Source organism: Rhamphochromis longiceps, linkage group LG3 (assembly GCF_057381845.1).
Source record: "Rhamphochromis longiceps isolate RC_006_pf linkage group LG3, R_longiceps_female_GT1.1, whole genome shotgun sequence".
Classification (NCBI taxonomy): domain Eukaryota; kingdom Metazoa; phylum Chordata; class Actinopteri; order Cichliformes; family Cichlidae; genus Rhamphochromis; species Rhamphochromis longiceps.
In genome coordinates this window covers 16050400-16077208 of record NC_140559.1, presented here as the reverse complement: position 1 = coordinate 16077208, position 26809 = coordinate 16050400, and the positions used below count along the sequence as shown (strand labels likewise).

The 26809-nt window shown below is 43.2% G+C and overlaps 2 protein-coding genes across 2 annotated transcripts; both read left to right on the top strand.

The window, feature by feature from the left end:
• The first annotated feature begins 2640 nt into the window (after nt 1-2640).
• LOC146673144 (P2Y purinoceptor 14-like) lies at nt 2641-4039 on the top strand. Its single transcript, XM_085402266.1, has 3 exons — nt 2641-2745; nt 2843-3102; nt 3263-4039. The coding sequence occupies exons 1-3, from the start codon at nt 2641-2643 to the stop codon at nt 3858-3860; spliced, it is 963 nt and encodes a 320-aa protein (XP_085258392.1). The 3' UTR covers nt 3861-4039.
• A 7793-nt stretch (nt 4040-11832) lies between these two features.
• Nucleotides 11833-24448, top strand: LOC146673143 (uncharacterized). The gene is made up of 6 exons (XM_085402629.1): nt 11833-11931; nt 12023-12282; nt 13490-14090; nt 22953-23471; nt 23521-23587; nt 24270-24448. The coding sequence occupies exons 1-6, from the start codon at nt 11833-11835 to the stop codon at nt 24446-24448; spliced, it is 1725 nt and encodes a 574-aa protein (XP_085258755.1).
• Nucleotides 24449-26809: the final 2361 nt, after the last annotated feature.

Sequence of the window (26809 nt, the reverse complement as noted above, 5' to 3'; positions counted from 1 at the left end):
TTACGATGAACACTGGATTTATTTATAGTGAGTGGAAAAAAACACAACTATATAGAAATCCCAGCACCGTGGCCCCACCCATATGGAAAAGATATATATAAATCTTATAAAGTTTGTATCTGTCTTGTGGAAACTTGTATGAAAAGCATATAAGAGTGAAAACAGATATAAGATCCCTTGAAAAATTATATAATGCAACTTGTATGTTTTGGATACTTACTAAAACAATATATGAAGGTAGGGAGAAAGTGGCCACTTTCATGAGTAAATCATGTAAGCCTTATATGATTTACTCATGAAAGTGGCCACTTTCATGAGTAATCACATATAAGTTTTTACTATTTCTTTTCCATATGGGCAGTGGCAATTCTCATTGATTCCCACACAGTGGACATGTCCATGAAAGGTGAAAAAGTAACATCTCCAAAAACACCCTCCGCTCCCCAATTCCTGGTAACACACAAACATACTCAGCTTAGCAGGATCAGCTATAATCACGACAGTGTTCTTGGTCCACAGTTATACTAACAAGTTTTGCGTTAAGGATCTAGTGCCGACTAGAGCTCAGCCACCCTCTTAAATAGGGCGCTCTTGACGAGGCCATCAGCTACAGCTGGTGATGGCTGATGAGCGGCAGGTGTGGAAGCCTCCAGTGTAGGAACACATCTGAGAGCGCAAACGTACATAAACACACACAGGGAGACGGAGGAAGAAGCGAGAGGATACAACCAAAACACTACACATGGAACAATGAACAGAAATACATGAGCCCTGGATCCCTAGACCCAGGCCATGACAGACGTAGTGGATCTCAATGCAAAATATTTATAATTTGTTTAAATTTGATTTGACATAACAAACTAAGAGTCTACCAAGGTCGATCCTTCTGAGTATTTATGTCTCCCAAACCATCAATGTGTCTTTTAGACCCCATCCTACAAGACTGTTCAAGAAAGTACTACGATTAATTAATGTTTCAATCTGATCAACCTATCTCTGTTAATTATTTAATCTCCACAGGCCATCAGTAGTTTAACCGCAATCACTTTACCTAGCTGTTACAGCTAATTATAGGCCAATCTCCAACCTTCCTTTCATATCAAAAATCCTTGAAAGAGTAGTTGTCAAACAGCTAACAGATCACCTGCAGAGGAATGGTTTATTTGAATTCGATACTGTCGACCATAATATCCTATTAGAGCGATTAGAACATGCTGTAGGTATTACAGGTACTGCACTGCAGTGGTTTGTATCACATCTATCTAAAAGACTCCAATTTGTGCATGTAAATGGAGAGTCCTCTTCACACACTGAGGTTAATTATGGAGTTCCACAGGGTTCAGTGCTAGGACCAATTCAGTTTACACTATACATGCTTCCCTTAGGCAGCATCATTAGAAGACATAGCATACATTTTCACTGCTATGCAGATGACACCCAGCTCTATCTGTCCATGAAGCCAGATAACGCACACCAATTAGTTAAACTGCAGGAATGTCTTAAAGACATAAAGACCTGGATGGCCACTAACTTTCTGCTTCTTAATTCAGATAAAACTGAGGTTATTGTACTCGGCCCTGAAAAGCCTAGAAATATGGTATCTAACCAGATTCTTACTCTGGATGGCATTACCTTGGCCTCCAGTAACACTGTGAGGAACCTTGGAGTCATTTTTGACCAAGATATGTCCTTCAATGCTAATATTACAGAAATATGTACGGCTGCTTTCTTCAAGTTTTGCAGTATGTCCAAAATTAGAAATATCCTGTCTCAGAGTGATGCGAAAAAACTAGTAAATGCATTACTTCTAGGCTGGACTACTGTAATTGGTTATTATCAGGTTGTCTGAAAAACGCAGTTTTGATAAAGTGGTATAGTTTGCATTGGCTCAGGTAAACCTGACCCCTCTTTTAGTTACACTACAATGAGTGTAGGCTGCTGGGGGATTCCCTTGGTGCACCTACTGTTTCTTCTTTAGTCATCTTTTTCAGTTAATATGTGTTCACACACCTTTCTGCATTTAATCATTAGTTATTGTTAATCTCTGGCTCTTTTTAACCACATTTCTTTGTCCTGTCTTCATCTGCACACCTGCAACCGGTCACAGCAGATAGTCGCCCCTCAGAGATCCTGGTTCTATTAGACGTTTATTCCTGTCACTGTCTCCAAAGCGCTTCCTAACAGGGGTCATATGGTTGTTGGAGTTTTCTGTTTTCTTTGTATTATTTACCTTACAATATGAACTCCCTTGAGGCAGCTGTTGTTGTGATTTCCTATAATCCTATAATTCCTATAATTTATAATCCTTATCTTTATAATCTCTTCTGCTATTTGCACATTCTTTACTGTAAATTCCTAAGTTAATTTGTAAATTTTTGTAGTAAATTGTAAATATTGTAAAACTTTTCTTCTGTCATTTAATGGTCGGGCATTGTACAGCTACAAGCATTTCACCCCCATGTCATACTGTGTATGGTTGTGTGTGTGACAAATAAAATTTGAATTTAAATTTGAATTTGAATTTGAATTTGAATTTGATTTGGTACTATAAAAATACATTGGATTGAACTGAATCTTTTTCAAGATGAAACTTGCATTTATATGCAATGTATTTATTATCTATTTTTCAGCTCCACAAACATGGATGGCCCCAACAATTTGACTTCCATTATGAACAAGACCTGTGATCCAGTTGTCCCATCAGTTAACCCTTTCTTTATGCTGGTCTACAGTCTAGTGTTTGTGGTAAATTTTCAGTTTCAATTTTTTTTAGAAATTGGTATAAGGTTCTCTGTGCATCTACCAAAGTCCTGTCATTTCCATTTTCTCTGTGTCATTTCAGGTGGGTTTACTCCTTAATGGTTTCATCATGAAGTTTTACTGTTGTCGAGTTCGGCAGCAGGCATCAAGCAGCTTGATGGTCTACATGAAGAACCTGACAGCTGCTGACTTCCTGCTCTGCCTCTCTCTGCCACTGCGCATCAGCCACTATGCTAGCAGCTCTCTCATCATTCAGCAGCTGTACTGCACAGTTGGAGCTTATGCCCTGTTCCTCAACATGTACGCCAGCATCCTATTCATGGGGTACATTGCTGCCAACAGGTAAGGAACCTTTACTAATTTCAGACTGTATTTCTTGTCATCATTGTTAATTTCAAAGCCCAGACATCTCTCTAGAAGTCAATAATGTCTTCTGAAGATTTGGCACCACTGTGACTGATTAGTGAATTTTTCTACACCTTTCTTTCTATTCTCTCTCCAGGTATCTGAAGATAGTCCATCCTTCAAAAACTCACATTCTACAGAGAGTACGAACTGCCCACATCATCTCTGTGGTCACTTGGGTTTGTCTCATTATTCCAGCAGTCACCAGCAACAGCCTGTTTTTCATCACCCAGAAACACCTGAACGTCACCCCGAGACGCTGTCGTCCCCTGTTTAGTTCATTGGTCAGGCTGGTCCAAAAAATCGTCCATATCTTCTCTGTTATCATCTTCCTCTTAGTCTTCATATCCCTGGTCTTCTTCTATAACGGCATCTCCCGCAGGGTGTTGCAGGCACAGCAGACACAGCTGGCCTCCTCTGGCTCTGAGAAGCTGGTGAAGTCTCGCAGGAACATGTTGCTACTTGTCAGCATCTTCTGTGTGTGTTTTGTCCCCTATCACCTGTTTCGACTCCCCTATATTTTTCTGTCGGGAAACTGCTCTGCTGTTAAGGTGTTGTACTACCTGAAGGAGGCGGCCACCATAGTGTCAGTTTTCAACGTCTGCCTGGACCCTGTTGTTTACTTTTTCCTCTGTAAGACTTTTCAGGCCCAGGTGAATCGGAGTATGGCCTCCATAAGAGTCAACGTTCAATAAGCAAATGAGGAGAGTGTGACGTAGGCCAGTCCACTGGCTGTCACAAGAGTGACAGCATAAAGAAGGAGCTGGAGCTTTTCGAGAGTGAGATGAGACCAGTAAAACCAGTATCATGTATGCTAAGCCCTCACATACTAGAGAACTTTCTGTGGCGCTGAGAGAACAAATCAGCCCAAACACACTCCCACACAGAGAGCATCAGTTTATGTTGCCAACTTTCAGCTATTAGTCTGTGTCAGTTTTAGCAAACAGAAACGGAACCAGTCTGTGGTTAAATTTCTACAAACAATATCCAATGTGTGAAATCTGAATTTCAGTGTTTATGAACAAAAATATTTTAACATTTATAAATAAAAACTGAAGTGAAAATTACTGCTGAAAATTTCGTCCGCAGCAATTTTTATGATTCATGACGAGAAGCAAAACATAGGCAATGCCTCAAGAAGAAGAAAATATAAGGTTTCCAGCCTGTTTTGCTACTTTAATAATTTTTCATTTCTTATTTCGAAGTTTTGTTCTTTCGAGTAGAAAATAGTTTAAATCAAGACAAAACAAGTGTTCCTCTGCAACTAGGAGTCATAGCTCTACATTACTAGAGGGGGTCCACACAGGAATCCTTGGAGAGCAAGCAAAAGACTTCACCTGTGCCTTCAACACATTATAATACACATTTATGCAGGTCATGTTTAAATAGCAGTAGTATAAAATGCCCTTTCATACTGAGGGACACTCAGTTCCTGGTTAACAACTGAACCTTCTCCAAGATCTTCCCATATGGCGTGCAGTAAATGCAGTCTGAGTGCTCATGGCTTGCCCATCGTCAATCATGTCGGCCAGCCAACAGCTGTAACCGCTTTCTTTCTTCCTCGATAAGGCAGGTTCAAGCCAGCTCTGACCAGGCAGAACTCTGTTGTCATGGTTCCTGTTTAATGTTATTGCTTGTCTAAATGAGTTGACTTATCAATTCATCTCTAAGAAGTTTTGAAGGATCCAATAAATGATCTAATGGTAGTGACCTATACCTTTAACAGATTGCAAAGCATTCTGGGTGAGCATGTTGAACAACAGAGACCAACACTGAGCTCTTTCTATAGTTATAAACCACAAAGTTTCAAAGTAACCGAACCGATTTACTGCACACATGGCTTAGCTTTTAACCTTTCTTCTTTCCACCTCACGCTAACACGTAGCTCAAACTATCTTTACTTCTGATTTGTCTTCTTTCAAATGTTTTGATGCTATAGTTCTTAAATCAATAAGTCGTTACCCTTCAGTTGTTCTGTGTTTTAAGAACAGTAAAGTGAGTCAGTTTCTTTGACGTGGACTGTTTTTTCAGCCTGCAGTTTGTCTGTGTAACAGATACTAACTCTAGCTCTGTGGTTGTTCAGTTTCCTGTTTCGAATCAAAACTTAGCTGCTCACATTTTACTGCAGGGTAAACTGTGTGGGTGTAGGTAAAATGTCCTATAAATGTCCTACACACACACCTACACACATTTCTACATTTTAAAGTAAACTAAATATATTCTATAACTTAAATACAGTTGGTACATTGCAATAAACCAACATGTATGAAAATCACATGTCAGCTTTAATTCTGTATAGACCGCAGAGTCCACAGATATACATGCACTGGAAGGCAATATGGCTGCAGTTACCAGTGCCAGTCCCTCTTCCCTCTTTAATGGTTTTATTTCAACCCTCAACACAGCCTGCTTCCTTTCAGCCAGACTCATAGTTCGAAGTGAAAGATGAACTGATAAAATCTTTATTAAGGTATTCAGTAATCATAACTGGGTGTTCAATGTATTTAAAGAGTCATTTAGAAAACTTTACCTGCTCTTTATCAGTTGAATTGACAGGACAACATTGGAGCTTGCATGAAGTTCAGATTTACAGCAAACATGAATGCACCAAAAATGAATGAACACTTGTGTGATCTTTGATGTTTTGTGTGTTTGTATGTTGCACTTCTTCCTGCACCGAGGGAATCACTTGATAAAACCTGTTACTGTGGATCATATTTAAGCCTCTTTGTGGCATTGCTCCACCAAATGATCATGCTACTTCACCAAACGTATAGATCTGTATTGTGAGCAACATGTGAGCTGAAACGAAATAATGTTCAGGGTTTATGCTCATATTTTAAGATTTACGATACATGTTAACAACTCATAAATTGTTAACAATCAGGAAGTGGTTTCAAAGTCTGAGACTGGGGTCAGACTCATTTTACATGGCGGGCCACATATAACCACATAAATATCTATGGTAGAAAGTGAAAAACAGAATTTCTTGTGGAATTTTTTCAACACCAAACACAACTGTAGACTTGGTCTCAAAGCATACTGAGAGACAGAGCTGTGCAGGAAGTGAGATTTTATCTTGGTGAAAGTAAAATTCATGATGTTTTTCAAATGTGGAGCCCAATTTTGATCTTCTGTTTCTGTTAGTTCAGGGAATTTTGGTCAGACAGTGATAAAAGGTTTGGGTAGTTTGATAGCATGTCCATGTACGTCTATCATGTCCATCTTTTTTCAGAGTCTGTGTATCTGCTCTTTAATCGTTTGCTGTTTTGGCTTTTTGGTGGTTCTTGATTCTGACGTTTCTGTGGATAACACGTGTCTATATTTAAATAACAGATCAGTGATACATCCTGTTAAACTAGATGTTCTTCCTCTCACCCCCAAAAGGTTCAACAATTCATAACTTTATAGATTCTGCTCTCAGCTTTGTCTCTAGTATCACTGAAATGCAGCCAGATGCTCATTTTATGTTTCCACTCGTTTCTTCACTTTTTTCCGACGTCCCACTCTGTCTTTGCATGTGATTGGCTGCATGGTGCGCCCATCAACATAAAGCCCCGCCCCTGCCTGAATGGATTCTCAGCAGGGCTGGAGATTCAGCTCCTACATACCTAGGGTTGCCAACCGTCCCTTAAAATACGGAATCGTCCCGTATTTCGAAACAAAAGTACACGTCCCGTATTGAGCTAATAAGGGACGCACTTTGTCCCGTAATACAGTGAGAATCAAAAGTAGTCTATAAATGTTTATGGAATTAACACTTTGTTTGAAAACATAATTCCCAGCCCCTCTCCTGCTTTGTGACCAATGAGCTGACAGCACACTTATGACAATTCGAGTATGACAATTCAGATTACCGCTCATCTCATTGGTCGAGGAAAGGTCGCTTACAGAGAAAATACCAGAAGACAACAGATGACCACAACAAGAAGCATGGCCAACAGGGGAACAAACACCGACTCTGCGGTGCAAGTCTCGGATGACAGTACACCTAAAGCTGGGCAAACACTGTGCGATTTTTTTCAGTCACGTTATTCAGCTCCTGCTCAAACTGCACGATTGACTCGCAGGGGTTAGAAGTTCGTATGTCACGATGTACTCTCACACTATACCGCCCGATGCTCTGATGCGACCTGAGTGCTCACACTGTGCCTCCATAACATGAAGGTTATAACAGAAAATCTGTCGCTCGCTCTCTCTGTCTTTCACTCACACAGACACGCACACCACCACCATCAACTTTGCTAAATTGCTAATGAAAAACATTGATCAGGCAGCTGTGATTGAGCAGCGATGTAGATCCAACTATTTTCACGGTTGTTGTGGTCGTGATAATTTTGTGATGCCACATCGAAAAGGCTCGGATGAGCTTTCCAAAGTTCTACAAGTTGTGCCTCCATCGCTTGTGTCCAGATCACACGCTGCACAGCTGTGCTGCTCCATCTTTTTCACCAACGTTTACGTTTGCGCGTGAGCAGTGTGAGCGCCTGTGGTGACACCCTCACGAGCGATTGATGATCGGGAGCTGGTCGTGAGGTGTTAATCACTTCTCGTTACCCCACGTATACTACACGACGCACGATGAAGGCCAAAATCGGTCCGATCACTCAAAAATCGGCTCAAAATGGGCCAAAAATCGCACAGTGTGAGCCCAGCATTAGAGCAGCAATGTTTGTTCCCCTCAGAGAAAGGGAAGAATGGGAAAAGGAAAACACCTGGCTGGAAAACGTTAATATGGGCATGTGCAGTGAATATCAGCGCTATGTGGCCAGAAGTGTGATAATATAATTTATTTTGTGTAATAAACAACTGCAAGGATAGATGATTACAACAAATTGATGACTAATACATAAAAGTAATACATAGATGAATAATGATGATGAGTTATGATGCGTAATCATGGGAACAAGCGGGTTTACAAACAGGAGCAGCTGATTAGCATTAGAAAAGCTGAAATAATACCTCAACTGAAGCCAATTGTACTAAATGCACTAAATGTGCACTGTTACAAGAATATTTTTCTTTCTATTGTTTTCTATTATTTTAAGTTAAGCAGGACAGAGTTCTTTTAAAGAAAGATTTACTTATATTCTCAAAAGTTAAGCATGACAGGCTTCTGTTTAAGAAAGAGACCTGTTTTATTGTGTTAATGTTGTCATTTTGAGCTAAAAATAAATGGCTAAATGATCATTTGTTTCACATGTGTTCATATCACAAAGAATAGAATATGCATCTACTTAAATCAACTTCAAGTCAAATGGTTAAAAAAATAATTTCACACACAAAAAAAGAGCTAGAAAATTCACCACACTGGGAAGGGTGAAGACAACTGGGTCGCCCGGCCCTGGCCACGAGGTGTCCCTTATTTATTTTTCAGGGAGTTGGCAACCCTATACATACCTAATGACTGACATTTAAATTATCACAAAACAAAACAAGAGACGTACATATGTTACTTTTGAAAACAAAAGTCTGTGACTGTGGGTCAGCCGGATTGCCCGACACTCAAACACCCACCTGTTCCTCGGGTTTACTTCCTGAAAACCTCTGAAACGTCTGCTCATCTTTCCGGGTTTACAGAGCAGCACCAGCTATGAGAGCACAGAGAAAACCCAACACAGACCTCTAGCATGACCGGATTGGACTGCATGAACTGCGCTTCAGTAAAACAAAGAAAAGACAGGTGGCGTGAGCTGAGCCGTCACAAGTGCAGCTCAGTGACGTGATATTAGTGACACAACCACAGACTTTGCTGAGACTCTCTTCTTTGATATCAGTTACCACACTAAACACTTCCTGCTGGATCTCTTTCAGATTAAAAGGTTATTTGAAATGAGGTGACTGCAATACTTTTAATGTGAAATTAAGAGAGGAAGTGCTGCGTTTTATTCTTTGCACTCTGACATTGTGCAAGAGCGGATGTGGTTTTTCCTGTAATAAATTAGTAAAATATTATTTTAAATGGGTAAAAAATATTAGTGCATATATGAAACAGTATCATCGTGTTACCGTTTAGAAATGTACTCTTCAAATAAAAAAATACTGAATTTGTTCTCTTTGTGTCGTGTTCAGTTGAATGTTGGTTTAAATGTTTTACACATCACTGAAACTTCGTTAAATTTACATTTTGTTTCATACATTTATTATTTAGTGTACACCAAGTAGGAAAGGAGTTACATGTTTACATTACCCACTAATGTAAACTGTTTCCAGATCTGTTCTCTCTTTTCAAAAAAGAAGCCCTAGTTTTGGTTCAGTCCTTTGCTTTTCTTCTTGTTTGCATGTTTATTTCAGGACTTTTACAATACATTTTAAAAGTTGCCAAGTCATTTTTTTTTCAAACCTGATAGTTCTGACCTGATAAGGTGCTGTATTTCATTTAAGATTAAGCAGAAAATGTCAGGATAGGCTTTTATTTGTAGGCCTTCTTTTTGATATCAAAATCTGACAGTGACATCAAAAGCACTGTGGTGATTTGCTGCCACCTGCTGCCTGCTTCCTGTCACTGCTCAGGTTGTCCATCTCCCAGAGGAAACTGTGGAGCTACATCAGAAAACCAACTGTATGATATATGACCGTGATCCATGATGAGTCTTGGGTGGGGTGGCTCAGTAGTGAATATGGGGATTGTTGAGTGAAGACAAAGTCCTTCAGCCAGGTCAAGTCAGCATACTGGGGCAAACTGCAGATCCTTTGCCTGAATTCCTTCTACCTCTCGGAAAAAGGAAAAATCCACCGCCCACGGAGCTGATTCTGAAACTCCTCAAAATTTACAAAACAAAATCTGCTGGGTCCACTCTAGTCGGAGTCTGCTGTCCGGATCATGGATCCGGATCATCAGGGTCATCAAAAAAACACCAAAACATAACAAATAACTTAAACTGGGAAATAAAATAAAAAAGACACGTGACATGTGTAACAGGAAATAAGTGCTGGTTAGTGGTGTGGCCATCATTTCCTGATCTACAGCAGCACTGTTACACCAAGAGCACAAAACAACTGAAGCAGCTTTTCCTGCTCACTGAAACCTCCAGAAACACAGGTGAGTCCTGCTGGTTAATCATCCCTGAATCTTTTGTGCTTCTACTAAATTTATGCTTGACTTCAAAGATGACTTAACATTTCCTGACCTGGGGACCAGAAACACTTAAAATCAACTCCACACAGCTGCCTCAGCACCACTGCTGCCTCTATCAGGATGCATGTGTAATGACACCATTACAAATTTCTCACTGACTAAGGCCTAGGTGCGTCCTGGTGCCACGTGGTGTAATAGTCATCCTTACACTTATATATGTGGTTCATAATGAACAGTCTGTCATTAGCCCATCATTACATTCAGTGCTGTGTGTTCAGTCATCCAATATTCAGTCATTCTTCTGCTGCACAAAAGCGTTTCCTTCAAAAAATACATCTACGGTTATGCGAGCAGTGAACCTCAAAGCTCTGCTCATCTGTGCTGAGCAAAGGTTTAGAAAACGGTTTAACAGTTGAACCAATTTAATGCTGTTGTTACAGCCACACTGCAAAATGAGCTGTGGGAGGGTGGGGGGCAGGTGTAAAAGGCATGCAGTGCTTATTTATCACATGTTTCAACAACAATCAAGAAAAAAACAGAGGTGGGGGAGGAGGACCAGGCGGCTGAGCCAAATTAGAAAACTCAATAATAAAACAAAACTGGTCTACAGCTTCTCGAAAGGTCATGTCTATCTACAACAAGTTCAGTCAAAACCATACAGATGTAGCATCAACCGCATAGGGTAGTGTTTCTAACATGTGTCTGTCTATGTGCTTTATATGTATAGAGTACCCCAGAATTACATACACAGCTGCCCACAATAAAGACGCTACTAATACATAGAAATCAGCAGCTGCCCCCTTTGTAATGATCCCTGGTGAGTGATTGGTCACCTTTGTCCAGATCAACCAAATACGCATGTACCAGTCAATTTTGAAAGGCCTAGAGGCTCGAGGCGCTACACCTGGAAGACAAGAGAGTGACAGAACAACCAGCTGAATATAAAACTGGGTTCTGAAAACTAAGAAGGAGCTCCTGATGAGATTCATATCAACAAATTTAATCCTCATGGCATGCTGTCTAAAGCTACGTGCAGGATCTGAGAAAACAGTGAAATATTTAGCACTGTGCTGTTCTTAAAGAAGACATGAAACACTACACAGTTAAAGAGTAATTTAATCCATTGAGTCCTGCTCTTTATAAACTGACACAAAGTTTATGTTTAGCACCATCTTCTGTTGGTACAGAACATCATGTGGTTGGTTGGTTGATAGACTTACATTAGTTTATGTTAGCTAACTAGTGACCGAATCAATTACTCAGAGGAAAATAAGGAAACTAAAACTAACAATCAGTTTACAGGGATCACTTTAACGTTGAAACAGTGAGTTTGATGTTCAGAAATATTCAGAAGATATAGTGTCCACTTTCATTGCCCATCTCTTTAGCAGTAAGTAGCAGAAACATTCAGCCATAACTGAATTTAACTGACCAGAAGATGACATTTATCAAACTTTCTGAGGGATTTAGGGGATCTCAACATTATATTTAAAATTAGTTTGACTTTTGATTTACCTAAAATAATATGAAGGCGTATCCTATCAAAGAGAGATCTTAATGAAGGGGATTTATTTTTCAGCTCCAGAAACATGAATGAACCAATAAATGTGACAGATGGCCAGACCTGTGATTATGTCAACACATCAGTCAACTCTTTCTTTATTCTGGTCTACAGTCTGGTCTTTCTGGTGAGTTTTAAGTCTTCAGATTGTGCTCTGATGGAAACGAGGTTCTCTGTGCATCTACCAAAGTCCTGTCGTCCTCTCTGTGTCTCTACAGGTGGGTTTACCCCTCAATGGCTTCATCATGAAGTTTTACTTTTGTGGAGCTCGGCAGCAGGCATCAAGCAGCTTGATGGTCTACATGAAGAACCTGACAGCTGCTGACTTCCTGCTCTGCCTCTCTCTGCCACTGCGCATCAGCCACTATGCTAGCAGCTCTCTCATCATTCAGCAGCTCTACTGCAGCTTTGGGGCTTCTGCTTTCTTCCTCAACATGTATGCCAGCATCATATTTATGGGGTCCATTGCTGCTGACAGGTAAGGAACCTAGTAAAACCAGAATAATGTGTTAGTTATGAACCCTGTGCTCCAGATCAAAGTGTAGAAATCTCCTTTGGACTTAATAATTAATTGACCGGCCCACCAGGTATTAAAGCCATAAAGACTTTGAATGAAAACAAACCCTGTTGTGACAGTGATGTACAGTCTTGTTGGTATATGTATGATTTCTATACATTTTACATCACATACAAACTTTAGTTGTAACATTCAGATAATTATTTATTAAAAGCTAGATATTTTAAATAAGAATAAGAAAGAAAAGTATTTCTTTGTGCCCCCCTCTCCCTGTTAATGCCCTACCTGCCCCCCTGGCAACACTTTGCTAGATCCGCCCCTGCACAGTTACCAACTGTCAGCTACTTAGAAAAGGATCCTGGTGTTATTTGTCTCTCAGAAAAAGTTCATAACTTCCCTTCAACTCATTCATGTCACCTAAAAGGTAAACCTGTTTCTCCATCACCTGTTCAGCTCTGATGATTCAGTAAGGACATCTCCTGGTTTCATCTTCATGTTTCCCTCTCACCACATAACCAAACCATATCATGACCAGCAGCTTTACAGCTGTGGCTCCAGCAAACATCAGTTGATACTAGAAATTAATATTAAATAAATTCTAGCAACAGCTGATCAAGCTTAAACGTGCTGCTGTTGTTTAGCGCGACCTCCGCCTGTTTCCCCGTTCTGGCGCAAAGTGCGCAAAACAAAAAATAGAGACGGGACCTGCGACAGAAAAGCCGATCAGCTGATCATTGATCAGTTTCATGATTGAAGTGGGAGAGGGAGGGGGAGAGAGTGAGAGTAGAAAAGGCAGCTGTGCAGCATAAAGACGCAGAATAACTCCAGCTTTGTGTCTTTTTCATTGTAGCTGAAGTCCGGGACAAACTGTGTTCCTTTTCAGCTCAATACCAAACGCGCCCGCCACGGATCTCTGCTCCTCCTGGCTTCCCTTTTGCTCACCACCTGCTGGCCTCTGTGGGAGCTCTGCCATAGCCACCACCAAACATCAGAGTTATTTTTACACATCGACCTGCATCTGGCCAATCCACCACCTTTCATTTTTTATACCGTTACAAAAACAACAACAACAACAAAAAGAAAAAAAGATTGGCCCATAATAAGCTATGTTGGCACCTCTGTAACAGCTTAATTAAGTTGTCTCCTGCCTCCTGTCTCTTCTCGCTAGGTATCTGAAAATTGTTCATACTTCACAAATGCACATGCTGCAGACAGTACAAGCAGCAAACATCATCTCCATGGTCACCTGGGTTTTTCTTCTGATTCCTGCCATCACCTACACCATCCTGTTCACCCAAGAACCTCTGAGTTCTACCCTGAGCCGCTGTGGTTCCCTCTTTAGTGCATCACTCAGCCTGGTCTTCAAAATAATTCACATCAGTTGCACTATCATCTTCCTCGTGGTCTTCATATCTTTGGTCTTCTTCTACTACAGTACCTCCCGCAGGGTGTTGAAGGCACAGCAGAGGCAGCTGGCCTCCTCTGAGAAGCTGGTGAAGTCTCGCAGGAACATGTTGGTGCTGGTCAGCATCTTCTGTGTTTGCTTTGTCCCCTATCACCTGGTTCGACTTCCCGACACTTTTCTTTTGAACAGCTGCTCTGTGGGGCCAATGTTGTTCTACCTGAAGGAGGCAGCCACCATGGTGTCAGTTTTCAATGTCTGCCTGGACCCTGTTGTTTACTTTTTCCTCAGTAAGACTCTTTCGGGCTCAAGTGAGAAAGGCGTCCAGGAGAGCCAACATTCAACAAACGGACAACAGGTCAAATTGGTGAGCTGTGAGGAAAACAATGCACTTTATTAAATGTGTGAAATGTGAGTTTTGTCTAAGATTCTGCTTTAATAGTTACACATGTCTGGATGACTGCATCACTTTTTAGCACTTTTTATTTTTGATAACAAAAAAATTAAATATAGCTAATATCTTCATTTCTTTTCCTTATAAAAAAATCCAGCATTCACAACCATTTTTTGCTTTACTGACATCTTATTTCTCCATTTTGTTAATAAGAAATAAGAAATTTATAAATAAGGATAAAATGAGAGTTGATGTGTTCACATGTTAAACTGGTGCTTTACGCAGTCTGGGAGCTGCTCCAGACTCCTTCACCTTGCTTCAGTAAGGCTTGTATCAACATTTTATGCACTATCAGTGCCCGAGGTTATAACAGGTATTAAAGGATTCTGGTTGTTTTGATTTTCATCATCTGAGCAACTGAAACCAAAGCTGCTCTCCATCCATCCATTCGCTTCCGCTAATACTTTTCAGGGTCACGCTGCTGGAGCCTATCCCAGCTGTCATAGGGTGAGAGGCGGGGTACAGCCTGGACAGGTTGCCAGTCTGTCGCAGGGCTAACACACATCATTTTATTGGAGCTCAAACTCTCAGTCATGCCTCCATGCTGGTTGGGAACTGCAGAAACCCTTGCATTCGAACCCTTAAATGGCATTCATTACTTAATGACTTAATCAAGTGTTTGGAACTCTCACTCAGTGTTGGCTCTCTCTGTGGTATTGTATCACTTCCTGTTCATGCTACAGTGCACTGTGCTGTTTTGTGTAGCTTTTGTGTGTACTTGTTTAATTAAAAACACTTTCAATTGAAATTAACTGCCCTTTATATTCACAGTACTTTTGTCTTTTATTTTAGTCTTTCGACATTTGCTAGCTTAGCTTAGTAATAAATTTATTTGTATTAAATGCAGCCTATTTGCAGCTCTGGAGGCCAGGATCACTGAATTGGCTCAGAAACCTGGAAAATCCTGTAGGTAGCCTGTAGTTGGTAACTTTGCCACCATTAGCTTTCTCCCAGCAGAAACCAGGCTGGCTGGGTGATAGTGAGGAGGAGCTGAGTCCTAATTGGAAGTCCCCGATTCACTTCACCATGTTCATGTGTCTAATGATTTTTCCCCACTCTGCGACACACCAACTAAGGAACAACAACTGTGATTCTATTTTAAGAATCATGAAGTGAGAGACATCAGCACCCATCACCAATTGTCTTCCAGAGCAGGCGACACCTAACAGAAACCTGAAACTACTGGCTCTGGATAAATGTAGATTTAATAGAACAATAACTCCTGCTGGCAGTAATGACACCCAGTTACCTCAATTGGAGTCTAGGTATTGTTACAAGTTCAAATATTGAGGGTGAGCACAAAAACAGCAATTGGTCCAGGAGAGTCGGTCAAACAATGATTTTAATGAACACACGCGTGGTGAGATGAACACTGCACACAGACAGCATCGATCAATCGATCACTGAACAGATGATGGATCAATAACTGCAGCTGGATTGTGTTTGTTCTCTTCATCAGATTCCTGTCAACTCAGAATCGACACAAACACAGTAAACAGACACATTAAACTGTCTGACAACAACAGGAAGATGACACATGTGGAGGAGGTTCAGTCATATCCTGATCATCTAGACAGATTTGATTATTTTTTTCAGCTGATGTGTAGTAATGGTCTGACTGGTCGCTGTTACTGGGAGGTCGAGTGGAAAGAAACAGTTGAGATATCAGTGAGTTACAGAAGAAAAGGAAACAGTTATGACTGCGTGTTTGGATGGAACGATCATTCCTGGAGTCTGATCTGCTCTGAATATGGTCCTCATTATGTGACATCCATCTCCTCCTCCTCCCCCTCCCCTGTCTCTAACAGAGTAGCAGTGTATGTGGACTGTCCTGCTGATCCACCTCCACACCTTCAACACCACATTCACTGAAACTCTTTATCCTGGGTTTGGGTTCAATCCTGGTTGCTCGGTGCGTCTGTGCAGAGTTGGGTGTAAAGAGTGTCCTCCTGTTAGAGAAACACTCTGACTGCTGAACAGTTCTGTCTGTTTCACTCAGAAACACGTTTTCAGATTCATGGATTCAATCAGTTGATGTTTTCAACTGTTCTAAATGATTCCTTGTGAACTTCTTCCTCTTCAGTCCTTTAGCAAACAAACATGTTAACATGTAGATACTAGACTAAGATGAATCATATCATCTGAATGCAGGGAATGTGAACTTTGATTTTTAGGAAATTAACATAATTCCTCTCATCATCTTATAATATTAGAATATTTCAAATCAATCCAATGTATTTGAAATGTCAGATATAAAATCGAGCACTTCACTCTCGCTCTGCAGGCCTACTTGTTGTTCCTAGAGTATTTAAAAGTAGAATGGGAGGGAGAGCCTTCAGTTTTCAGGCCCCTCTTCTGTGGAAACAGCTTCCAGTTTGGATTCAGGAGACAGACACTATCTCTACTTTTAAGATCAGGCTTCAAACTTTCCTTTTTGCTAGAGCATATAGTTAGGGCTGGACCAGGTGACCCTGAATCCTCCCTTAGTTATGCTGCAATAGGTGTAGACTGCTGGTGACTGAGTGTTTCTTCTTCATTCACCATGTTTGTATATACAACTCTCTGCCTTTAATTATGAGTTATTGTATTATTGTCTTTACCTTACAATATAACATGTAAATATAAAGCACCTTTAGCTGACTGCTGTGCTATAAGAATAAAATTAAACTGAAGGTAACACTGTAATATGTGTGTCTGTGTTTGTCTGTGTGTGTCCTGGAACTACCTGCTGTACTGTAAGACAAATATGAAAGCTACTGGACCAGTTCTAGGTTGGCAGGAGTGGTGGAGCAAAGCACCGTGTAAAGATCAGAACTGAAAACCTTTGAATGAAAAGTCGGCATCTTTAATAAAACACAAACAGGTCACACTTAACCGTCCATAGATTAAGATCATTTTAGTTATCCCAGCTTTGTTCTAAATGACACACCGAGGTTATTCTTTAAGCTTTAGTTCTTGATTTACAAATAAGATTGAAACTAAAACCTTCAGTTTCACAGTTTCACAACTTATTTAAGACAAACTGAGAGTCTGAGAGTCTAAAACCGGTCTGTTCTGCAGGGCAAATAAAGCCAACTTAGTGCTATGAGCTCAATGAATTTATGCCCACTACTGATCATGGTGAGCAGTTTCTGTCTTTGCTTGCAAGAATTCTAAATTGTTCTCAAACCCAATTTGGTGCTTAAACACAGAGTTCCTATAGAAAAATCTAATTTGGCTCAAAACAAGAAAATAATAATAATCATTAGCATATAACATGAGTCAATAGTTCAAATAATCACACTTTCAGTTCAGTTCTATGTCAGTGTGATCAGATCAAAGCACCCCTCCAATCCGGTCGTTAAGTCTGACGTCACTAGCCGTGTCTGGGCCTAAACTCCGCTGCAGGTCCATATATCAAACGATCACTATGGCATTACTGAGTTGAAAAACTGTCTAAAGTCTTTCATCTTTAATAAAATGATCAGCGTTCTGCTCTACCAGGTGTAACAATTGAGTTTAACATCCAGGCATCCATGAAAACTGAATTTATGACATTTAACGGAGTTAGAAGTTAGCAGGAAGTTAGCTCGCTAGCTTCTATCTAAATACAATATAGCATGTCCTGACTGTGGGGTTTTGGAAACAAATTAAAACGTACAGCTCTGTTATCACTTCCAGCATAAATGAAGACAGAAAACTAAAGAGCAGTGACATTTGTAGGGTTACTAAAGTTTGGTCAGCTGGTATATAATGATGTGCTAGCGACACAGCTATGTTAGCATAATATAAACAAGCTAACTTTTTTTCCACTCGATAAAAGTTAACGTGAGTGTTCTCAGTGGTCAGGAACAAATGTAATCGCATGGCAGGATGCTGTAAAAGGAACATGGGGGAACATGTTCCCTCTAAGCCTGAAGGAAAAAATAAGGAACACACACATGTAAAGGAAGCACTCAAAACGTGCGGCTATCCTAAATGGGGGTTCTTAAAGTCAGCAAAGAGGCACAGAAAAGAAGACCAGACACCAGCGAGGGAGGATAAGAAGGACAGACACAACAACATTGTCATCCCCTATGTAGCCGGTGTATCAGAAAAACTCAGGAGAGTTTTCTCCAAGCATGACATCCCGGTGCATTTCAGACCCAGCAACACGCTCAGACAAAAACTGGTTCACCCGAAAGATAAAACGCCAAAACACAGACTTAACAATGTGGTGTATGCTGTACAGTGCAGCGAGGAATGCCCAGACCTCTACATTGGAGAGACCAAACAGCCACTTCACAAGCGCATGGCACAACACAGAAGAGCCACCTACACGGGACAAGACTCAGCAGTCCATCTGCATCTTAAGGATAAAGGACACTCTTTCGAGGATGCCAATGTTCACATTTTGGACAGAGAGGACAGATGGTTTGAAAGAGGAGTGAAAGAAGCCATCTATGTCCACTGTGAGCGACCATCTTTGAACAGAGGCGGGGGTTTACGACACCAACTCTCTGCCATCTATAATCCAGTTTTGAGATCCCTTCCCAGACGCCTTAACGCCCACTCACATCCTGGGCCATCTGATCTCAGGAATTCGCATGATAAGGTGGGGCCAGGTTTCACAATGAACTCACCCGAAACTCTGGCTGATTGGGGCCCACACCCAGTTTCACACCTTGGCTCAGGCGATTAGAGGATCATCAGGGGGTCCTTTTGTCCCTCCGTGGGGGGAAACTCCCACTAGGTTTATATCTGGGACTCTCCACCATTTGACCTTAGAACTGAAGAAGCTTCTCGGATGAGAGGTGAAACGTCTTCAAGTAACTTAAAGAAGTCCAGACGCTTTTCTATGCAAGCTCCTTTGACTACGATGACCTGGATGACTGAGAACCTTCACAGACATGCTGTAAAAGGACCAAACTTCAGCCAGGAGAACAACTGAGATGATCAATCCACAATACGAGGTTAGTCATTCATATACTGCTGCATGGGCTGGGCTGTAGTTACATCGTAAGGTTTTAAAAACTGAGCTTAAATAAATGATTAGCAGGGAGGTCAACAGTGATCACTGACTGTTTTAGGAGCTTTTTGAGATCAAATAGAAGAAAATACAAAACATTAAACATGTTAACAACACAAAAGCCATATTAAATGCAGACTACTTTAGGCCCGGAAGTAGGATTCCTCACGTCATCACTTAACGACCGGATGGCCAAACCCATCTGTTCTCTGATTGGATAGTTAAATTTGTGATTGACAAGACATTGGCCAATCAGATGAAAGGAAGAAAAAACGGGTCAAAATTCATACTTGTAACGTGATACTTGAGTGCAGAATTTGACATGTATTTTTTGGCTAAGTCCACACACAAATTCTTTTTACACATACAAATCCTGATTTACAAGTACAAAATATTTACGACCACAATTTGAGTCGGGAGATGGCAGGACTGGTTGCTTGTTTCCCAGAAAAGAGTCATAATAGTATTTGTTTTTGTTGTGGTATTATACTGTATTGCCCACTTACAGGGTCATCCTGTTTGTGAAGCAGATCACTGATTCACATTGAAGTTCAGCATGCTGGAACTTCTAATTTCAACTGCTGAAATGAATTAAATCTTTTAAAAGGTAGTCATTGTCCTGTACTTCCCGAAAGAAAGAAAAAACCAAAGAACACTAACAGAGGTCAGGTTGCCCAGGTGTTTGGCCTGGTCTATCAGAGATCCTGAGGGCAGCTGTGGATCATCCAGCAGGGGGCAGCCTTATAGCAATCGGAATATGAATGTGAGTGAATGTTAGATAACCAGCATTTATACAGAAGTAAAAGCTTAGAAAAAGTGTGTGTGTGTGTGTGTGTGAATAATGCAAGTGGTGTAACTTGCTTCATTCACCCACTCTGAGTAATGAGAAAAACGCTATATAAGAACCAGTCTGTTTGTTATTTACACAAATATCAAAGCTGAATCTCTCTCTATTCCACTTTTCTTAACACCTGCCATGATATTGAGAGAAGAGTAAGGTTGCTAGCATAGCTGAAGATTGAGGTGATGTTTGCATGCTGGTGCCTTTTAAGCTAATGTCAATTGGTAGGCCCATGAACCTGCTATACAGGAAGTCTGGTTCAGCTCCTTGAAGTTCTAATCCCTGATCCTATGAGTCGATGTGGGTGGGAGGACTCACACAGCCTGACTGCCTTGACATCTGCGTGTCTTCCCTGCTCACCCTGATATAAAGAAATCTGAGTAGTCTCGCGGGTCAAATCGCATCAGTCACACCTACTATGGCAGCTCCCCTGTTGATCATGGCACTTTGTTTTTTATCTGACTTGGTTTCAGAGTCTGGACAGCAGGCCCCAAAGAAAGATATTACTTGGAAAGGCTAGAGCAACCTATTTGAGCTATTTGGACAAATATAGATTAATAGTTGTTTGTATATATATATATATATATATATATATATATATATATATATATATATATATATATATATATATATATATATATATAACAACACCCAGCACGCCCCTGCGGGCGGTTTATCCTTCAAGCTCGGGTCCTCTACCAGAGGCCTGGGAGCTTGAGGGTCCTGCGCAGTATCTTAGCTGTTCCCAGGACTGCGCTCTTCTGGACAGAGATCTCCGATGTTGTTCCCGGGATCTGCTGGAGCCACTCGCCTAGCTTGGGAGTCACCGCACCTAGTGCTCCGATTACCACGGGGACCACCGTTACCTTCACCCTCCACATCCTCTCGAGCTCTTCTCTGAGCCCTTGGTATTTCTCCAGCTTCTCGTGTTCCTTCTTCCTGATATTGCTGTCATTCGGAACCGCTACATCGATCACTACGGCCGTCTTCTTCTGTTTGTCTACCACCACTATGTCCGGTTGGTTTGCCACCACCATTTTGTCCGTCTGTATCTGGAAGTCCCACAGGATCTTAGCTCGGTCATTCTCCACCACTCTTGGGGGCATCTCCCATTTTGACCTCGGGACTTCCAGGTTAAACTCGGCACAGATGTTCCTGTACACTATGCCGGCCACTTGGTTATGGCGTTCCATGTATGCCTTGCCTGCTAGCATCTTGCACCCTGCTGTTATGTGCTGGATTGTCTCTGGGGCATCTTTACACAGCCTGCACCTGGGGTCTTGCCTGGTGTGATAGACCCCAGCCTCTATGGATCTTGTACTCAGAGCTTGTTCTTGTGCTGCCATGATTAGTGCCTCTGTGCTGTCTTTCAGTCCAGCTTTGTCCAGCCACTGGTAGGATTTCTGGATATCAGCCACCTCCTCTATCTGTCGGTGGTACATACCGTGCAGGGGCCTGTCCTTCCATGATGGTTCCTCGTCTCCCTCCTCTTTCTTGGGTTTCTGCTGCCTGAGGTATTCACGGAGCACTCGGTCAGTTGGGGCCATCTTCCCAATGTATTCTTGGATGTTCGTTGTCTCATCCTGGACTGTGGTGCTGACACTCACCAGTCCCCGGCCCCCTTCCTTCCGCTTAGCGTACAGCCTCAGGGTGCTGGACTTGGGGTGAAACCCTCCATGCATGGTAAGGAGCTTTCTTGTCTTTATGTCAGTGGCTTCTATCTCCTCCTCTGGCCAGCCTATTACCCCAGCAGGGTACCTGATCACGGGCAGGGCGTACGTGTTGATGGCCCGGATCTTGTTCTTACCATTCAGCTGACTCCTCAGGACTTGCCTGACCCTCTGCAGGTACTTGGTGGTTGCAGCTTTTCTAGCGGCCTCTTCATGGTTCCCATTCGCATATATATATATATATATATATATATATATATATATATATATATATATATATATATATACATATATGTATATATGATCTCACTGAGGGGGTGAGATCATATATATATATATGTGTGTATTGTTTCATTAAAGGTTAAAAAAATGAATGTTCATTATTTAGACTTTTTGTCTAGAAGATTGTATTAAAGCAACTTAGAGCAAAACAAAAACAAAAATGATTTTAGAAAAGGATAATAAAATCACATCAATTCTACTTATTTATTTAATCCACTCTAAGCTGATGATTATTTTGTTCTTTGGAGGGAGATAAATTGGTGGTGATATGGAAAAAAATGTTTTCCTCCTCAGTGCTCTGTGCTCTGCTCTATATTCGGCAAAGCAGGATTCCTTGATAGAACCCACATCTTCTCAAACTTATACTTTTGCTTTTCCACAGGGAAAACCTTCGAAATATCCCGTCTGGATTGTGACTAACTAATGTTCAGATTTTTATTTTCACAAATGAAAAAAAAACTACAACAGTAGCTGAACAAACAAGTTATTGGTGGCACTTCTGCAATCAATATACTCTGAAATTGTCATGGTCCTGGGCCATGTTGGCCCAGTGTTCTTAGTTTCCTTGTATGTTTGTATTTTGTTCCTTATTTAGGCCATGTTTTCTGAGTTGCCCTGTTGTGTTGTTCCCTAAGTGTTTTGCCTTCATGGCTTTTACCCCCTGTGTGCCCCTCTGTGTATCTGTGAGCCCTCGTCTCTCCTTATGTTTTATTCCATGCTTCCCCTGCCCATTATGTCTAAGTTCTCCCCATGCTCTCTCTTCCCCCTGTGTGCCCTCTATGTATTTATGAGCCCTCGTCTCCCTCTGTTCAGCGTGACGTCGTCCCTCATGCTGTGTGTGATTCCCCCATGTTTCCTGGTGAGCTTTATGTTAGTTTTTCCCAGTTTAGTTTTGTATCTCCTATTATCTTTGGTCAGCAATAAAGCTGCTTTTTGAGTTCATCCCCGTGTGTGTGAGTTTTGCATTTTGGGTCCTCCTCCTGCCTGCCACACAGCCGAGCCTTGACAGTACGACGTCACCAGACATGGACCCAGCAGGCTCCTCCCGGGAAAGCGATTTGGCCCGCATCTTCAGCCTGTGGGAGCGAGTTTCCCACGCCTCGGACATTAAAGCCATGTCCATTGGGATAAACGCCATCGAGGCTATTCTCAAAGGGAATCCCCATCTTCACGAGCTCTCAGGATTTTCGGGCCTACTGTCCAATCTGCAGAAAGCCAAGGAGACAGTACAAGTTCGCGAGCTCGTCATACCGCAACAGCGACCGCCACAATCGGGAAACGTTTCCACGCTGCTGCCACTGGACTCCTCTCCATCCACCCTCCACTCTGACTGTCACTCACCCGCTGCTTTTCTCGCAGCAATGTGGTCGGAGGATGAGGAGCCGGCCGTGATCTCTCCGTCGTTGCCGGTTTCCTCCATCACCGTACCTCCAGCTTCCCGAAGAAAACGGCATTCACGCCGCCGCCGCGCCACCCCACAGCCGGACATCCGGCCTTCTAATTCACCTGCTGTGGTGAGTGAGAACTCTGTGTCTTTTCCAGACATTATGACTGTTCATTCAGGGGCTGTGTTTTGTGTGGCGGAAGTCAATGCGAGCTGCTTATCGCCTGTGCAGCTACCAGAAGCTCGGTCAGCTCCCTCGCAGCCCTTCCCAGCTCAGTTAGCTCCCTCGCAGCCACCCTCAGTTCAGTTTCCAGTGTCCCCCTCAGTTCAGTTTCCAGTGTCCCCCTCAGTTCAGTTTCCAGTGTCCCCCTCAGTTCAGTTTCCAGTGTCCCCCTCAGTTCAGTCTCCTGTGTCCCCGCTAGCTCAGCCATTAACTCCACCACACGCTCCATTTTCACCTCTACCATCGCTTCAGTCATCAGTTCGGTCTGCCACTCAGTCGCCCTTAGTTCCGTCATCCACACTACCACCTGTTTCCCTTCCACCCCAACCATCACTACACCCAGCCATTCAGGCTGCTACTCAGTCAGACATTCAACCCATAGCCCTGCCGTTACTATACTCTGTAGCTGAGCCACTAGCCGCCCGACCCACAGCCACTTCAGCCACTCCTCCACCCGTTACACCTCCACTACAACCATCACTGCAGTCTCCAGTGTCCCCAGTGCAGTCTCCAGTGTCCCCAGTGCAGTCTCCAGTGTCCCCAGTGCAGTCTCCAGTGTCCCCAGTGCAGTCTCCAGTGTCCCCAGTGCAGCATCCCTTAGCACAGTCATCCACTCAATCACCAGCTCCACTTTCCCCTCAACTATCACTACCACCTCTAGCTCAGTCTCCTGTGCACTCACCTCTGGTTCATTCTCCTGTGAAGTCATCAACTCCACTGCCTACTCCACTCTCACCACCTCCGTTACAACAGACATCAGTTCAGTCCCCTGTGCCAGTGCAGACGCCCTCAGTTCAGTCTCCCGTGCAGTTATCTACTTCACCACCATCAGTAGCTCAGCTCCCACTCTCATCCGCATCTCCAGTAGCTCAGCTCGCACCTGAACCATTGGCCCAGTCCCCGATAGCAATGCGGTCTTCTGTTCGGCTTAACATTCAGCCAGGGGTCCCAAACCTCTCTGGCTCTACATCAGCTCCTGCTGGAAGCTCGGATGAGCTCATCCAGGACTCCGCGGCTCCCACGCCGCCATCTACCTCGTCCGCTGGGGGTTCCAGTGAGCCCGGCCAGCACCTCCTCGTCTCCGCTGGAGGGTCCGAGGGGCCCGTTCAGCCTCCTGTCTCCGCTGGAGGGTCCGAGGGGCCCGTTCAGCCACCTGTCTCCGCTGGAGGGCCCGAGGGGCCCGTTCGGCCTCCTGTCTCCGCTGGAGGGTCCGAGGGGCCCGTTCGGCCTCCTGTTTCCGCTGGAGGGTCCGAGGGGCCCGTTCGGCCTCCTGTCTCCGCTGGAGGGTCCGAGGGGCCCGTTCGGCCTCCTGTCTCCGCTGGAGGGTCCGAGGGGCCCGTTCGGCCTCACGCCGCATCAGCTGGAGGGCCCGAGGAGCCTGTCCAGCCGCCATCTGCGACCGCTTCGTCATCGCCTGGTCCGGCTGCATCCGCCTGTGCTTCTGGTCCAGCTTTGGCTTCTGCTTCTGCTCCGCCTGGCCCAGCCTCAGCCTCTGCAGCTCCGCCTGGTCCGGCCTCAGCCTCTGCAGCTCCGCCTGGTCCTGCCTCCGAGTCTTCGTCCTCGTCTGGTCCTGCCTCGTCTGGTCCTGCCTCGTCTGGTCCTGCCTCGTCTGGTCCTGTGCCCACCAGGCCATGGCCAGCACGCCTGGGACTGGAGGGCCGCCGCCGCCTTCCGCGCGGTCGGCCCCCTGAACTGTTCCGTCGTCTCCTTCGCCGCCGCCTTCCGCGCGGTCGGCCTCCTGAACTGCTCCGTTGTCTCCTTCGCCGCCGCCGTTGCCTTGCGCACGGCCGGCCTCCTGAATTGTTTCCACGTCTCCGCCGTTGCCTTCCGCGTGGTCGGCCCCCTGAACTGCTCTGTGTTTGGGTTATTTTCTTGGGCTCCGGTGTTTGCTGTGCTCTTCTTTTGTTTTCTGTTCCGAGCCCTCCGTCCTGGGCCCCCGCCGCCCGCCCTGGGTTGTTTTCTGTTTGGTTTTGTTTTTCTGTGTTTGGGCTGTCTGGAGCCAGCCCTTGAGGGGGGGGTACTGTCATGGTCCTGGGCCATGTTGGCCCAGTGTTCTTAGTTTCCTTGTATGTTTGTATTTTGTTCCTTATTTAGGCCATGTTTTCTGAGTTGCCCTGTTGTGTTGTTCCCTAAGTGTTTTCCCTTCATGGCTTTTACCCCCTGTGTGCCCCTCTGTGTATCTGTGAGCCCTCGTCTCTCCTTATGTTTTATTCCATGCTTCCCCTGCCCATTATGTCTAAGTTCTCCCCATGCTCTCTCTTCCCCCTGTGTGCCCTCTATGTATTTATGAGCCCTCGTCTCCCTCTGTTCAGCGTGACGTCGTCCCTCATGCTGTGTGTGATTCCCCCATGTTTCCTGGTGAGCTTTATGTTAGTTTTTCCCAGTTTAGTTTTGTATCTCCTATTATCTTTGGTCAGCAATAAAGCTGCTTTTTGAGTTCATCCCCGTGTGTGTGAGTTTTGCATTTTGGGTCCTCCTCCTGCCTGCCACACAGCCGAGCCTTGACAGAAATAAAAGATTTAAAGGATGAGACAGCTCAGCACAGCATGTTATTAACTTCACACATGAAGTGGTTCAGTCCAGTCAGACTTCAGTTTTGCAGCCACCGTCTCCATCCTCCTTCTTCAACTGGTCGTCATGGTAACTCTGGACCTTCCTCCAACGAATCCTGAAATCTGTTGCACTCCTGGCTCCACCCAGAGTTTCTACCTAGAAACAAAACCTGTGTGTTAACATTAACTTCAAATTTGAAAACCTAATTTTTATTTTTTTTATTAGTTTTGTCTACTTTGCTCTTGTTTTCCTGCAGTACCACGTCCTATCGCATACCCCGGCTGTGCTCTCTTTTTAAAAAAAAATAATTTTACTATTTTAAAGGGAAAAACCTCAGTCACTTGGACCAGTGTTTGTTATTCCATAACTGTATTTTGAATGTGACAAGTCTACCAATCCCCTATGTAATTCATAAATATTGTTTTGGTTCTGACTATTTTGCTCTATATAATTTGATTGACTTCTACAGTGGCCTGCTATTGTTAATGGTAACATGAGTGATATCAAAAATTTTCTTAAAGCAAACATCAGCAACCCAAAATTAGCAGCCAAAGGGTTCAGTCTGCAGCTCAACACTCTCATGTGACCCTACAGTCTCTCCCTCCGGTCTCTCTTGTCCTCCTACTCCTTTCAAAAGCAAAACAAAGCAAAGCAAAGCATCCACCCTTTCCTTACCGGTGTGTTGAATTGTT